At 33.3% G+C, this 17,840-nt stretch overlaps 1 protein-coding gene across 4 annotated transcripts in view; it reads right to left on the reverse strand.

Moving 5' to 3' along the window:
• The window catches only part of LOC129802324 (long-chain-fatty-acid--CoA ligase 6), a 38,560-nt gene extending 24,856 nt beyond the window's left edge, over positions 1–13,704 (reverse strand). Inside the window, exons 1-3 of one of the 4 annotated variants that reach the window (XM_055848048.1) lie at positions 13,586–13,704; positions 3,439–3,868; positions 2,878–3,032 (exon numbers count right to left, since the gene is read on the reverse strand). In XM_055848048.1, the coding sequence (XP_055704023.1) occupies positions 2,878–3,032; positions 3,439–3,460 (177 nt within the window). In that variant the 5' untranslated portion in view covers positions 3,461–3,868; positions 13,586–13,704. Of the gene's footprint in view, positions 1–2,877; positions 3,033–3,438; positions 3,869–12,910 lie in introns of all 4 variants that reach the window. The other 3 variants (XM_055848046.1, XM_055848049.1, XM_055848047.1) reach the window with 3 other exon arrangements.
• Positions 13,705–17,840: the final 4,136 nt, after the last annotated feature.

The raw sequence follows: 17,840 nt of genomic DNA on the forward strand, positions 1-17,840 counted from the left end.
TGTAGCGCCGGATAAGTAAGTAAGTATAGCTCGGGTCAGGGGGGTCGGGGGACCTTAAGTTTGGTATTGATGGAAAGCTCTAGGGCCCAGCTATAACATACTAAAATTTGAGTCCGCTCGATGCCATAGGGGCGGAGCTATTGAGAAAACAAAAAAAGGGGGGTCTTCAAAATGGCGGAAGGAGGGGTGGGGGGTGGGGGGTCTATGTACCAAGTTGCAATTTTCACCCGATATATAACCTTTGCCGAAAACCGCAAGTCGATATCTTTTTTAGTTTAGGAGCTATTAAGCTCCAAAGAGCGGCCGGCCGGCCGGCCGGGAACGTAAAATAGCCACATATATATTCGTGATCAGGAAGTGGCGAAACACATTTTGGCCAAATTTGAGGTCGATCGGACGACATGAAATTTTGTTAGGATTATAGTAGGTGAGATTGTTAAGAATCTCACCTAATATTCCTCTTTCGAATTAAAAGAACCAGATTTTTTCTCCAAAGCTTTCGACCCTTGGTATGAGTCTTCTTCAGAGGGTCAATTTGGAAACTTTTGAATATTTGCAAAACGTCTAACATGTGATTAACAACTACGTAACGCCACATTCGCTCTAAATTTCCCAGGGATATTCAACTAAGACAAAGGTAGACAAAAGCAATAGTGAGAGATCCAAGTAAAGTAGCAAAAAAGAATCGTTAAAAAAATACAAAAACAGACGTTAGACGTTTTACAAATATTTAAAAGTTTCTAAATTGACCCACTGAAGAAGACCCATACTAAGGGTCGACAGCTTTGGAGAAAAAACTTGATTCTTTTAATTTGAAAGGGGAATATTTTCGGACAAACACCGGAAGAATTGAGGAGAGTATAACGATTTATAAATCATTTAAGAGATTGAGCAAAATAGTTTAGGAGTAATTGAATTTCATATGATCGGTTCATAAACGATTGGAACCGGTTTCCAAATTTTTCCAGAATACGACTCCTTAGGTGGTAACGAGTAACTGCTCTCATAGTGGAGTTTTAGCAGTAAAAATGAATTTGTCAGTCCCATGCACTATGGAATGATGTTCACTGGATGCAATTCGAACATCTTTAACCCTTTAAAGGCGAGTTGGACACCGGCATCCCAAAAAAACATTTTTTTTGACTAAAGAAAGGTATTTTAATTATAATACTGGCACAACATTCCATGAAGGAACAAGGCCTTCCCGCAAGGGGATTTCTAGACACACATTATTATTTTTTCTTGTATGAGATGAGGTTGTCAGTCCCATGCCCGTGGAATCAAGTGCAGTGAAGCTCACTGGGTGCAATCCGAACACCTTTAACGCCAGAAAAATTCCTGGTGACCTAAAGGGGATTCGAACCCGGGACACTTGCATCATAGAGCGAGTGCTCAACCACTTGAGACATTGAGTGCCCAAGAAAGGTATTTTGTCCTCTAAATATTCTAAAAAAAAATAGTTTTTATTTTTGGGATACCGATCCCATTCGTCCTTAAAGGTTAATGCCAGAAAAAAATCAGGCAACCGAAAGGCGATTCGAACCCGTGACACTTGCAACATAGAGTGAGTACTCCTTAACCCTCTAACGGGTAAGACAGCCTCCAGGTGGTCTTCACAAAAATCACATTAACAGCGACAATAAAGGCTTTATTTATTTAAAAGTGCTATTGTGTTCTCAATAATAGTCTTATAAACATCTCTTGAAAGTTTGAGCTCATTTTGACTCTTCGTTTTGTTGCTATTCCCAGTTTTGTGTGACAGGTCAGAGAAAAAGCAACAAAAAATATTTGTGCAAAAAAACTCATTTCAAATTTCCATAAAAATACCGATTTAAAGTTATCTGACTAAAATAAATTTATTTTTTACTGAAAGATATGTGGTTCTACTTTGTGCGTTTTATTTAGAAATTTTGAAAAAAGTAAAAATGTGAATTTTAGAAGCAAAAAGAGTTTCAAAAAAATTTTATATTTTCTCATCTAGCGCATAAACTAAAAAAAAAATTGTAGAACGGATGGTTTTTTCGACTTTATTGGATCATAATCATCCTAGAAATCATTGTTTTAGAACTTTTTTTCGCATATTAAAGAAAACACCGTTAGAGGGTTAATTTTACTCAATGAGTGCTCTAACTCGACTTCGTTCGCTTGAAAATACTTCAGATTTTTTTGAAACATGAGTCTTGCAAAATCTTTCAGGTGCGTGAAAATGTCCAACCTTCCCCTACCGATTCAATTCTTTGACTTTAGAATTTTATAAAGACTCATTTTCAAATAATACCGCTATCTGACATTGATTAGAGCATGAGACTAAAGTGGTGTCCCTACCCTAAATTGAATTTCAGCAAACGAAATATTTCGAAATATTTAATTGTTAGAAACAAAAAAGAAAATTACGCATTTGATGACTATTTTTTTCTGCTCAGACAACCGTGAAGATAAATGATAAATCGTTTTGCTAGTGGTTTTCCGATCGATATGCCAAAGTTTGTATGAATAGGTACTGTGTGCTAATAAATCCTAAGCCTGTTCATATGCCCCAAAATGGCCTAAAAGATTTTCTTGGCAAACACGCTCGGAAAATTCATAAACCGGGGGGTATATGGAGAAGAAAATCAATGGACTGCATTATACGTATACGTTGTTTTATCCATTTTAAATAACCAAAATAGAGCAATGTTTTGAACAATAAAGTTGAGCAATTTAATGGTGTGACTGGTGCTGAAAAAATAAGCTTTGCACTGATTGGAATCATATTTTTTTGAAATGTTATCGATTTGTCGGACAGATAAATAATTTAAATATGACTGGGAAATATGCGAGAGGGGAAGGAGGCTTTCGTGTGTTCGAAAAATAGAAATATTTTATGAAGGCATTTACCTCAAGTATTGGACTCTGATTGTCGAGAGGCACTAATGGTGTTTCAGGTGATGGTCTCGAGGCGAAGTAGTAAGCAGACGCCGCCGCGATGCCCGTCAGAGCAATTGCCCCAGCCGGTCCACCCAGGTAGTGGAGGTATCCATCCACTTCCTCCACTGCGAAAGACAAACACATCCAAAATTAGAACAGAAGTTTCTTTTGGGTTTGGGAAACCTCAGGCCCACCCACTTGAGTTTAAACGAACGATTTTTCTACAATTGAAAAATAGCTAATATTTTCTGAGGCTTCACCGTCAACGGTTGGGGACAGAATGTATACGGTTTGAGATCCAGAAAGTGGCGATAGATTACTCCATTATCATTTTAACTTAACATTCATACCATGCTAATCATCTATTTTGTATTGTTTATACTTTTAAATTCTTTATCAAATAACATTCTCCATTCCTGCCATTCACTCTGTCCCCTTTCAAAGTCCAATAGCCCAATTTTTCTGTTTATGCATCTTAATAATTTCTAAAATTTCCTACACCACAAAAATATAAGCAAGTCACAAACTTACATAAATGCGTGAGATTTGTCATAGTGATATTTCTTCCAGATATTTCCTGGAAAATTTCTGCAAATCTCTCAGTGGTCTGCCTCTAGTGCATAAAACTTTTGCAGATCTGTGGTTCACGCAACTTTTTTCAACATCCTAACTTTTCCGCCATTGAGATATTCCTTCGTCTTTTCTTGTCGAAAAAAGTCCAATAACTTTTTTTATTTCAACTAATTTAAGCTTTTACACAAATCCAGTTGATGTTCTGGATAGAATGTCTTTTGATTGGAATGGTAGAAAAATGCTCATACTGGCAGTGATGATAGCCAGGAAAAGCTCACAGACTGAATAATTTTTCACGTGTCAAAAATATTCGTGGTAGACGATACAGTGAAGTACACCGGTGTGTGACGTCATAGGATGGGATGATTCTTGTCCGGAGAGCGCATGTCTGTAGACCAGGAAAATGTGAGGAAAAAGTAAAAAGAAGAACGAAGAGGGGATAAACGTCAATAGCATTTAGAATCAGGCGACTCTTTGGTATTTTCATGTGTTGTTCTATACAAATTCTTAAACATTTCCCATTTCATGATCGTTTGGTTTTTTCATAGAATTCTGATGTCCACAAAAACGTGTTTATGTGGTAGAAGACAGTCTGTATTAGCACCATCACCACAGTTAATTTCGAAGAAGGAAGGATCAAGGACCAGTAACTTTGACTAGTACAGCGACTAAAACCTTTTAAATTTTAATAAAGCTTTAAATTAAACATTCAAAATTCAAAGCCTGCAATATTTATTTTTAGTTGCAAAAAGGGTGAGCAGGCCAAAAATAGAGGATACTCGTTTTAGATACTTTTAAATTTTTTCCTAATTTATTTTGATGTACTGGGCCATGTTCACATATTTTTTTGTTAAAAATGCCTTTTTTAAAGGCAAATTGTCCGTGTTACTGTAGGGAGAAATGCCTTTTTTAAAGTTTTTTTTACGAAAATTACTTCGAATGTGTAGAAGCCATATGGGGTCGTATTTTTGTAGAGTTCCGAAAATCTTATGTTTCGAGTCTTTTTACGACATGGTGTGTTTGTTTCTACGTTTTCTACCAAACGGTTGAAAATAGAGACTTTGGACCTTCAGGCGAACCCCCCCCCCATGGGTTGGCTTCGAAAAATCAAAAAGTGATTCGATTATATATTTTATGATTTGACTTAATTCATAAAACCATTGTGATTATGAAAACCATTTTGAGGATTTTCTGTATTCGTTAGAACATTTCAAGAATCTGATATGGTCTTCATCAGGTTTGCAAATTTTTTTGAAAAAAAACTGGTTACACATTCGGTTTTCTTTACATTTTGCACAGGAAGCTTATATAGAATAATAAGAGTTGAAATATGTAAGGTGTAGATCGTTACACTAGTAACATTAACGCTGGCATAACATTCCATATAGAGGAATTAGGCCTTCCCGCAAGAGGAGCTCGGAACATGCATTATTATTTCTTTTATTACAGGTATAGGGTTGGTAGGGGGCAATTGTCCCGTGGAATCAAGTGAAGTAAAGCTCCACTGTATGCAATTCGAACAACTTCAGTGCTAAATTAGATCAAGGAATCTTAAGGAAGTTCGAACCCACAGGACACATGCATCATAGAGCGAGTGGTCTACTATATTACCGATTGAGTATCTATATCGTTACACTAGTAGGCAAGTCAAGTATATCGATATAATATCAAATTAATATCATTTACAATTATCCTATGTAAATTTCCTGTGTAGGATAAATTAAGCTAATTCAAAATCTGCTGCAAATGGAAATTTTTCTGTATTCCAAATGGAAACGTCATTGTTTTCATGATAAATGCAGTAATATTTATATCGTCAGTTAAATCAGCATTTATCGTAACTTCATTTTTGCGATTTTGGGATATATACATATTTAGAATTAGCGTAATTTTGTTTATTAAACGCATTCGAGAAAAAGAAACTTTTATAAGCCAAATAAAAATTATTTTAAACAAAAATTATCGTAAGTGTCCTTAATTAAGAATAATTTATCAGAATTTGTCATAACTTCCATTTTTGGGGAAGTTACGACAAATTTCCATACAAAATTTTTAGTAATCAGCATTTGTCGTAACTTTTTTTTGCTTTTTTGCGTGGCTTGTAATTTGCAGCAAAAATGTAATATTTCTCAATAAAACGTTCACAAACTTTTCCAAATATCCAAAGACAGTGCGAATAATGCAACATTAAATCATTTTAATTCAATATTTGCGAGAAAAAAGTGAGAAAAAATCCTTACCCATCTGTCATTAATTCAAAACAAAACAAGCGACGTGGCGCACGAAATTTATTCAATAAAAGTTAGGAAATAAAAGCTTTTAATGACAGGGATAACTGTTTAATTGACTAATTTAGTCAAATTAAGGCGCTTATTATCACTAGAATAATTCAAATTGATATAACGCATTTTTGAAAATTGTCGTAACTTCCAAGATTTCCATACATTGGAAGTTACGGCTTTATAAACGATGCAACTTACGATAAAATCTTATTGTGTTTCTCCTAACATATTTCTCAATATTTCAGCTTATAAATCATTTTATAAAGATTTTCTCGAGTTAACTTACAGTTTATTAGTGACACTTTTATTATTTTGACTCAAATGTATCGCATTCGGGGCTTATTTTTAAGAAAAATAATGCTGAACTGAAAATTTCGTCTCCTGAAAAGTTGTCAAAAGGAAGCTACGACAAATGCTGATTTAACTGACGATATATTATCTATAACACAGTTTCATTATTTAGTTAATTTTGCTCCAAATAAAGCGAAAATCCATTCATATTCACAAATTTTAATTTGTTAATTTATCAGAAAAATTAAAAGTATAGCTTTTCATCATTGAATTTTTTATCGATCGACCATGTTTTCCAATGAAAAGCACAATAAAGTGACTGTTGTTTATTGGTTTTGTTTAATATTTATGCCATATTTCTGGCTAATCTTAGTTAAATTAAGTGCTAATTTTTATTGTTGATGGTACGTGAAGTTTTCAAATGAAATAATTATTTATTTAGTGAACAAAAATTGTTTTCTGATGTGTCTGCAAATGCTTCAATAGGAAACCCCGGAAATATAATTTTTTGAAGAGATTTTCTTATTGTTTAGACCAGGAATAAGAACAAATCCTGCACTCAAGAGCAACTCAACAAGGTTTTGGAAGCTTTTCGTCGCGGTTTAACTTACACTGTTTGTCTCCATTTAGAAACTTTCCCTTGTCTCCATTTGGATTAATATGTTTCCAATAGAAGCATTTTACGCTCGCGTATTTTTCTTGTATTTAAGAAGTTTTCAAATTATATTTAAAGAATTTTCACTAAACAGTAACATTCTAGAAGAGTCAAGGAGCAAATTTATATAATTCTTTTCAGAAAAAAATTGAACTTAAAGTGTTGAATCTTCTGTGAAAGTTAAAGCGTCTGGAAATTGTTTTGAATTAGGCCTTTTACACTAAATTAACAAAATTTTCAATATGTAGTTAAAAGTATTCAAAAACGTTTTGTAGACCTAATGAAAGGAAAATGATTTCCAAAACGTTATAGCAAATAAGAGCTTATAACAGATGGCTAAGAGTCCCAGCTTTGCGCAATGCTCGAACTCACTAGAAAGAGCTATCCATATATTATCTTTTCGCATACGGATACATACCGCTTTACTACAGATTAAATTGATACATAAATTTCAAAAACCATGCAGAAATAAAAAATTGCTTAAAAAAGTAGATTTCAGTATATTTTAGTATGAGTAACAAGCTTTCGAACAGATAAAAAAGTAAATCTGTGAAAGGTAAATCATCTCCAAGTATATTTCCGATTCACTACCGATTAAGTCCGATGTAGTCGAGTTGCAAATTTCAAAATCTTTCAAATATACTTCAAATTTAAGCAAATCGAATGAAAAATAGGCCATCCAAAGTGATTTTTGATCTGTGAAAATACGATATCGAAGTGGTTTTCGAACATAGGTGTCCAATGACGAAATATTCGTCTTGACTAGTTCTAAAACATATTCGAAAATGAAAGAATTCGTAGGAGCTGTTTTTGAAATTAACCAAGAAAACACGGTTTTGAAGAAAAAGGAGGGGGTGGGCGGATAAGAAAAAAAGACGGTCCTAGATAATATTGGCTTATGGAGGGGGTGGTCGTCGAAAAACGGAAGTCGATATCTCTTATTGTTTGGCTTCTAGCCGTATCACAACTGCTCTCTCAAAACAACCTCTTCAAACTTCAAAAGAATGAAGAAGAATTGCAATTTCCGAAGACTTGTACAATTCTTTGCAAGTCTGATGCCCTAACAGAGAATGAATTTCGAAATAAATAAGATCAACTTGCTAATTGCTCTAACTTTATCCGTTGCAGAACAAACATTTTTTTGTTGTAAAATAAACATCGCATAAACTAACGCACTTCTCTACTCTTTCTTAAATTTGTTAAACGCATTTAGTTTTATCTATCGTGCGCATCTTCTTCCAATGCAATCACAAGGGTCACGCTTCAACCTTATGATGCATCAACCGAATTATTCTTAGATCATGTTTGTTCTGTACAGCAACTATTTTACTGATTAAAATTATCTGAGTCGAGAAAATGCGATGATGAGTAGAAGTTCTAATTGTGGATATAATAAATAAAATCCATCCAAAGATAGTAAGTTTAATTCTTTTTCTTCTATCCACAGAATTATTGAAGATTCTTGCAAAGGTATAACTCTGAAAGAGCCAATTATTATTGTGAAGATTGTTACAGCGGTACGTTTTAATTTGCTGCAATTTCGCGGCTTTTGTAAGGGATTCCGCGTATTGAAAAGAATTTTTTTTTTGGAATAAAAGGTATAAGAAAATTGATTGGAAGTTTTTGCAAAACCCTTTTGTGTTATTGCTACTAACATCGATCATTTGTACATTTTCTATTATATCAACATTGTAACACTGATTGAAGCATCAATCTTTTCAAGTTTTCCGTCTAAATAAGGTTATAATTTTTTTGACGCGATATATCTGATAGCACTATGATCATGTGAAAAACATATTTGCAAATCATTTATACATCAATATTTATTAAACTCATAAATTCATCTGATAACCATAATTACTTGTAAATAGGTAGATGTAGTCTAATTGAATATTAAGTAATCATTATATCGAATGACTAATTTATATCTTGATACCTTACTTAATACAAAGATAATTACTGCGCGAATTCAAAGAGAAAGCAGTAATATCATCCACTTTTCTAAATTTATCACTGGCCAGTAGTACAAACGGTAAGAGATATTAACTTACTGTCTTCGGCAATCCTCCATAAGCAAATAATTATCTCCAAACGGTTTATTCCTTCCCCCTAATACTTTCCGTTCCCACAGATTCATGTTTGTTTCGAAAATGGCTCCTAGAATGTCTTTTTATTTTCGAATATGTTGGAAGAAGTGAAGAGGAATATTTCGTCCATAGACACCTATAACCGAAAAATATTTCGATATCGAATTTTCAAGGGTCAAAATTGAATCATATTGAATGGCCTATTTTTTAACTGGATTGTCTTAATTAACATTTTTCTGAAATGCTTTGAAATTTCCATTCCGGCAACATCGATTTCAATCGGCAATGAATGGGTAAAGTACCCGAAAATGTTAGAGCTTTCTCGAATTTACTTTTTTTATTTGTCCTCATGCTAAAACATTCAAAAATGTGCTCTCTTTAGCCTTTTTTTATTTCGGAATTTTTTTTTTTTAAATTTATGTATCTATTGAATCGATACATCCAGTATATAAACCAGTATAGATTCACAAACCGTGCGAAAAGATAATTCACGGAGAGGTTTTCTCGTGAGATCAAGCACTCTGCGAAGTTAGGACGCTTTGCCATATCTTTTCCTTTATATAATAATGAAAATGCATTTTTATGATTCTTTCGATTTAGTAATAGTCGTTTTAATGAACTTCCAGATTTGAGAGGGTAAGATCTTATCGATTTAAAGGTGCATCTGAAAAGACTAACTTAAAAACGACGTTGCAAGTAAGAAACTTTTGACCTAGTGAACACATAAATTCGAACAAAAAGACTAAATGAGTAGGGGAAAGTGCTCTCCCTTCGAACGTTCATGCCTTCGAATAATGTGAATTTCTTTATGTTTTTCGTAAGAGATTTACACTAAATTATCATGGAATTATCAACAATTGATGATAAGCCAACTAATATTTAATATAAATGTGTAAGTCTCTTAGGAAAACTAAAAGAAAATTCACATTATTCGAAGGCATGAACGTTCGAAAGGAGAGTACTTTCCCTTAGCGCTTAACTCTTTAACGACTAGACAGTTTTCGCTGACCGAAAATCAGCAATAAAAATGAAACCAATAAACAAAACTTGTAATACATCTTAAATCTAAACTTCGAAAAGCCAACAGAGTCTGATTTGGTGTATTTTTTGTCTCAATGAACGATATGGACAAAAACAGTCCAAGGGTTTAAGTAATTTTTCTGACGATACCAATAACTGATAATTTTCACTCTAATAAAAAATGGTATGTTTGAGTATTGCAGTTTTTTTCAAAACGGTTTTGCCTAAAGAAAATTGGAAGTATAAAAAAAATGAAATCAATTTTCAATATGAGAATTTAAAAATTCCTCACTTTTGAGCTTAAAAATTTACTACAATAGCAAATAGCTGGGGATTTTTAAAAAAATTCCGAAATTCCTTCAACATTCTACTTTGCAATTACCTATGAACATTAGAAAGAAAATAACTTAAGGTAGTCAGGAAAAATTATTTTCTTTATGGGACACCGGTGTGCCAATCGTCCTTAAAGGGTTAAACGGGAGATCTATGAACTTATTGTTTGTACTCTCAGTGGGTCTTCATGGATTGTTGATGGTTTGGTTTTAAAAATAGTTTACTTGAATATTATTGTTTTAATTATGCTTTGAAAAACATATGAATTGGAAAATTAAATTGTTATGACCAGCGTACAATAACTTTTGTTTGTAAACATGTTTTCAACATTTTCTACGAGATTGCGCGGTATGACTAGATCTAGATCTCACTCGCTTTCTAGCCGTCCCCTCTCGTCACCAAAATTAGGCGACCGGGCCACAAGTAACCGGAAAGTTCGGCCACATTCATTGTGGCCGCAGAATATATATATATGAAAAGTCAAAAGCATGTTTAATAAACAAAAGTTATTGTGCGTTGGGCATTATTCAATGTGGCCCTACTCTGCCATATAATTTCAAAATGGGCAGATTTATTTGATAAACACTGGAAGTAAAAAATAGCTTAGTGATTACATTTTCGGTACGACATAATTTTCTATCAATAAAATTTTAAAAATGATCAAGGGCAGAAACTTGTTGACTGTATTTTTATTTCAACAGAATCAAAGCATCATCGTTAAATTTTAATTTTTGTAGTACTCACATGAAACATTTACAATTAATAAATTCATCCACAACGTGTCGTCAATGGATCAGAAAATAACGTAAATTACTCATCACGTTAATCTTAACATCTTGCCTAAATTTTGTGTTTCCCAATTGTTATTAGAAACGTTACAAGAATTACTAGAATTCCAAATGACGATATTCTGAAATACTATCCAAATAAAATATAATATTCTAAAACACAAAACACGTCTTAAGACTTGGATGATATACTCCAAAATTAATTTTGCATCGTTTGTGTGGATTAATAAAGTTTCTTAATTTTCAAACGTATGAGCAAATAATCTTGATCGAATAATGTGAATCGAATGATCATGAAGGAGTTTGAATTGAATTGCTCGCAGAGTTCTTTTTCATTCCGAAGTATTTTTTTTTATTTTTCCCAATTCAAATAGATCCATTTCGTTTTAAAATTTTTTCTACAATATCGCAGAATTTATGTATATTATAAAATAATAATAATCATGACTCTTTCAGGATTCAGAGGTTTTTCAAAAAATGCACACTTGTTCAAAAAATTGATTGAACACACGTTTTTAAAGACTTTTAGTGTTCAGAATCCTTAAAGCCTTTAGGCAACATCTGAAATGCATTCAAAAACTAAAACAAAAACTCCCAGAACATTCTTTGGAAATCCCAGACCCAAGTGGTGCAAATGTTAACTTAATTGGGAGCGGGCGCTCATCTAAAGCTTCCAATATTTACCACTAATCGTTTGATGATCCTTTGCGACAGTAAGACCGTCTTCAGACTAGAGGTTTAGCTCAGTTCTCGAGGGTCTCAAAACCCTAAACAGCAACCGATTTTATTGATATTTCAAAATGTAATAGGTCATTTGCCCTTAATAATCCAATCCTAGGTCAAAATTTTCCAAAAAATCTTGACTGATAAGATATTAGAGAAGTTAAGCCATATGGCTAAGTTTTAGGTCTGAAGCCCATATAAGGTCGGCTTCAGACGTTAGGTTTAGCTCAGTTCCCGATGGTCTAGAAATTCAAAATAGCAACCAATTTTATTGTTTTTTTTTTATTTAAAGGATCACTTGCCCATGTTGTCCAATCTTAAGTGATAATCTTCCAAAAAATCTTGATTGATAAGAAATTAGAGAAGTTAGCCACATGGTTAAGCCTTAGGTCTGAAGCCAGTATAACTCAGAAGTCTTTTTCTGAAGCCCCAAATAGACTCAAAAAGTAATTCTCAGAAACATTTAACCCGTAAAATTTGAGAGTGGGGGGGGGGGGGTCAATGGATTCAACTCGAACCTGATACTCTACTACCAAATTTTACGAGCTCTCAATGATCAGCCTTAATCTATTATTTGGGCCTTTACCCTTGCTTTAGCTCTTCCTAAATACTCTTTTATACCACAAAGAGCATTCCAAATTTTAATTTAAGTCAGAATAACCATTACCTTGGAAAATGCTAATCATTACTCTAAACAAAAGTCATTTTCTCAATACGAAAACTTTGTCCCGAATATAAATACAGTAGACTCTCGCAAATTCGGCTCTTTTAAGATCGGGCTACTTTTTAATTCAGGCAGCGGTTACATTTCAAAAAGTTTGTTGTCATTTTTCAAGTTTGATTATGATTATCAAATGAATCATTATATGCTCAAATTTGGCATTTTTTGTCTTAGTTTTGATGTGATTTTGCATTATTGAGGGATTTTCATGCAATTTACGTTATATATGAGTGTGTAAACTCAATATCTATATGCACATGAATAAAAAATCGTTGCATTTCAGAAAATTTGTCGCCCGAATTTCTGTCTAATTCGGCTGACATTTCGGTCCCATATGCCCGAATTTGAGAGAGTCCACTGTAATATTAATCTAGAAAAAATTGTAAAATCTTTAAACTTTTAATTAAGTTTTATGTCTAAAAATTTAATTTTACATGTGTTTTTCATAGTATTGAAATTAGAAATACAAATAGTACAATTTTGTCTTAGTTACTGTTCCTTGACTGCTATTTCGTGGTATTGAACAATACCTGAGTCTTTCCCCTCACATTCACCACTTTTACCCTTAGACGTGACAGTGACGAAAAATTTAGCACTTTCTGAGAAAAAGGACTGTGGAAGATGATAAAGCAATTTTTGAATATCCTTGTGGGGACTTTTCTCAAGGGTTTTATTAATGCAGCAATAATTTTTCATCTCTTCAACCCGCAGAGCAATTAAGTGAAATCGTTAGAGTTCTATTTACGAGGAATATGCGCCAAATGGGGATGTAACCTATTGATTTTCACATGCTTCTGTGGACACCAATGCGACAATAATAATTCACGAGGGGGCGAAAAATTCTTTTTAAGAACTAGGACAATCACAAGAAAGCAGCAGAGATGCCTCGAAGAATATTTATACTATTAACGGATGTCTTATCACTCTGAGAAACAACAAATTTTGAAACCACTTTTACGAAAAAAAAAATCTACACTTCTCAAGATTTGAGTCTTTCCTGCTCCACACAATGTTACACTTTGAGTGTCACAGAAGTTCTTTGGCCAAATATCACAGTTGAAGTGTTAATGGCGAAAAGTTCTTTGAAAAGCACATTTCCCCGAAAAAAAAAATGAGACAAGGTGTTAGTACAAGTGGTAGCGTGGGTGAATGACTGTTTCTATGCGGTTTATTTGCCTTTTCGTCTCTGTCAAAACTTCACTCACGCGTGGTCACATGGCACTTTCCCCGGTAGAAAAAGGTCTCTGCGCATCAGTTCTAGCGCTCCTGAGTCACGAGAAATTTCTATCAGCAAATGTGGCAGCTCGCTGAGAAGGCGCTACCGTGACTGAGGGAACTGTAAAAATTCATGAGCAGGCAGATGTGACCTATACAACCATAATTTATTCTCTAGTATCTCACGTCTTTCCATCTTGGGCTGTATTTGTAGATAGTATCTTGCCCGAGTCTCCAGATCTGCAAGAAGTTGCAATCCCAAGAGTTGCATTGTAAGTTTCACAGGATTGAAAATACCAAAAGACCAAAATCGTAACATCTTCAGAGGTGTTTTCAGGTAATAAAAGTGACGAACAAATATTTTTTAAAGAAGATTAAACAAACGAATATTAAAACAAAGAAGATTAGTAAGAAATTAAGAAAATAAAAACAGCTAGGTTGGCTGGATAAAATATTATCTTACACAGAAAAAACCATTTTAATTGTAAGATCACACTTTAAACTTTTTTTATTCTTTTCGTAATTAAGTAACTTAGCACGATTTTGTGGTTTATTATTTCAAAAATAATCCCCAACGCACAATAACTTTTGTTTAGTAAACATGTTTTTGACATTTCAGTGAGAGTGAGTGAGATCTAGATCTGGTCATCTAGCTCTATCTCATAGGAAAATTTGAAAACAATTTTATAAACAAAATTTATTGTGCGCTAGGCACAATTCATTTTACTGCTAAAAATATCAACATTTAAAATAATACAGCGCCAATTATTGAAAAATTCTGTATAATAATGGGAAAATTATTCTTATTACGTTATCATTTTCCTTCATAGTTTAGTTTCGGATAGGGATAATGAAAAAGAAAATATTAACTTAAATAAATACTAATTTTGCTTGTTTTTACAACGAGTATTTGAATACACAATAGAAAACATAGAAAATTTATTTGGCCAAAAATGTAGGTTTCATAAAATTTTCATAATCTTTAAACGGTCTTCAGACTTAAGGTTTATCGAATTTATCCAAATAGATTAACTGTTGTAATTAATTAAAAATGGAAATGATTGATGAAATTTTAAATTAGGATTGTATAGGATTGTATTTAGCAAAATTACTACAATACATCGATGTTTAGAAATTCAAGGCCTTCAGGAACGAGATTAAACCTTCAGTTTGAAGACCATCTTTAGAATATGCATTTTGAATTAAAAAAAATTGAACTCGGTTTACTAACTACAAAATTGGTATAAAAATAAAATTGAAATAGTGAAACATGTCCCACGCCTCTACGCGATGGGTCATTTGAAATAATAATGAAGTTATTTTTAATCTATTAAACAATCATAAAGAAACACGCTATATGTAGAATCGCAGTATGACAATATGGAGGAAAAAGAAAATAAGAAACAGTATCCCAATGTTTCTAGAAACAGAAATTACCTGTCAATTATTTCTCTGTTATGACATACCCCTCGGTTGAGATCCTTAAAATTAAAAAATGCTAAGATATTAATATTGTGTTCCTTTGCTTTATTTTTCTGTTCTAAGAAAATTAAATATCTTTCATTTACAGTGCCCGCTCTCTAATCCGGATCGCCGTAATCCGGAGGAGTCATCGACGGTTTCATTTAAAATAATTTTGAGGTTATGTATGCATGCGTCTTCAGGAATGAAAATGAGTTATCCTGTGATGTTTTTGTTTAATAAATGAAGTATAATAGCATATAATTCTCTAATTATGTCTTTTTAATCTTTTTTAAAACTTATATTCTAATTCTACAGAAAAAACTTGTATTATATTTGCGAGACGTTGAACAAATTCAAAAAATCCATCCGGATTACGAAGCGGACATCTGTCATATTGTCTCCCAATCATCCGGATTACAATGCGGGCACTGTAATTATGAAACAATGAAAAAAACTGTCGGATTTTAAAGGTTAAAAATGCGGTTTCTTGATATTTGCGTAAGTTTGTTGTCCATTCACTAAGAGAAATCCGAAAAAGTTAAAATAACATTCCGGAAATGTTAATTTTACCCTGGGGTGAAATGATAACTTTGGCTCTCGCTAGTATCGATTCGACACTATCGAATCTCTAGTATCGTTAAATCCAAATGATGAGATGAAATGACTGTCGGCTCTTCTCGCTGTGTCGACTCGTTATTGTGACACTTTAGGACAGTGCAACATAACCTCACTAGTTACTTGTTTTGATTTGCAATCAAAGTTTTCTCTAGTGATTTTAGTGATTTTAATCAAAAAAAAGATGACCCAAAGAAAAGTTTTAAAGAAAATTGTGATCCTGAGGGAGTGCAAATTTCATTTTGGACGAGGACTAGTAAATTGCGGCCTTAAGAGAATTCTGAAGCTTCTGGAAGATGTGTAAGTAACAAATGTTCATCTTTATAATTTATATCTATTTACGCACATCTTTTTACTTTTCTTCAGATTCCAACATAGTTACTGACTCTGAAGGAATTGCTGAAAGAACACATGCTGAAAAAATTATTCCAGAAAATTCTCATAATACGTCGTCCTCCATTCCATCGATGCGTGGATTCCTGTTACACTCTGGCGTTTTACAGTTCACAAAAGAGGAGCAGAAGATTCGAAGGAAGCAGACAAAAGTGTGGTCATCTCCGATAGCTCTTGAGCTTTTGAGCTCCTGCTAGAGGTGTTCAATTTCACCACAAGGAATCCACGAAAAAAACTCTTAGTCAACTTCCTGGACAGTCCCTCAAACGATGCAGCTTCAATCACATACAGATGCTTCCTCTCATGAGCATTTCCCAGTTTGTGTATTGTGAAGATATTTTTGTATTTGAACATAATTAATTGAATAGATATAGAATATTTTGCATCCGATTTGGCCAATATATTTCCATGCTATAGCGCGGTTTATAATGGGCACAGAATAAATAGTATTTATATTTTATATTATCATTAACAACAATTAATAAATGTAAATTAAAGGAGTAAAATAAAAGATTTTTACTGCCGAAAAACGTTAAACTTTCAAAAAATTTCACTTGAGAGTACAAATCGACAGCTCCAGAGGTGTCGATAAATTAGTGGCGAGAATTATCGACACTAGCGATAAAAAATGCAAGTTATCATCTCGATTGTCCATAATCGACACTCGACAGTAGCGATGGGACAATTAGACGGAGTTATCATTTCACCCATTATTGATCCGAAATCGGTGTAAATATTACCCTTTTTAGGTGTATTGGGGGCTAAAGTTACCCTTTTTTCATGTTGATTTTACCCTCAAAAGGTGTAAAATTAACATTAAAAAATGTTGATATATTTTTATACCTAAAAAGTGTTAAAGTTATGAGGAAAAAAGTTAATCGCACCCTCTTTTTTTTCTCAGTGTTCAAAGTAAATATCTACATCTAATCTTTTTTAGAATTACCATAATCTTTATAAGATAGATAGATAGATATTTATTCATCATTTTAAAACGCAACAACATGACACAAACAGAGACTTATCTTCCTTCATTGCGTCCACCGCCGTCTTAACGTTTGTGAAAAACTTTCAGAGGCAAACGATGGAAATCCTCCTTCACACGTTGTATAATCCGTTGCAGAAAAACTGATCTTTCATGCTTAGACTTTCTTTACAAAATCACATACTTTAACAATTTAAAAAGAAAAAAACGAAACAGTTCACTACTGCTCTTCTGATATCACGGCATTGCGAGAGTAGGATGACTAGCTCAAATGAGCTGTAAGCCAAACGGGCATGAGCCCTAGTGCAGTGTAAAAGTCACTATAGGGGAAAGTGGTCTGCCTTTGAATGCGGCAGCCTTTGAACATTTATTCTTTTCTCTTATTTCCCAAAGCAAATATTCTATGTTATTAATCGAAGTTAATAGAAAATAGTTGGATGGACTATTGTTTTAGAGAATAAGGTTTTTTCTTTGGAAAATAAGAAAAAAATTAAATATTGAAAGGCTGCCGGATTCAAAGGCAGGCACCTTTCCCCTACAAGTTAAAATTCAGTACGTTTTTCCCCAGTATTTGTCAGATAGTAATTAAATAGATTGATGATTTTGCTATCACTTTTTAAGGGGATTTTTAGTTTTCAAAGGATTTTCAACATAGGAAATAAGAGAAAAAAAGTTAAAATTATGTGAAAGAAACAGAAAAACACACAAAAAAACAAAAGAACCTAATTAGTTAATCTGGGATAGTTAAATCCAAAAGCCATTAATCATAGGATCCATAATCTAGGCACATC

The sequence above is a fragment of the Phlebotomus papatasi genome, chromosome 2 (assembly GCF_024763615.1).
Source record: "Phlebotomus papatasi isolate M1 chromosome 2, Ppap_2.1, whole genome shotgun sequence".
NCBI classification, from domain to species: domain Eukaryota; kingdom Metazoa; phylum Arthropoda; class Insecta; order Diptera; family Psychodidae; genus Phlebotomus; species Phlebotomus papatasi.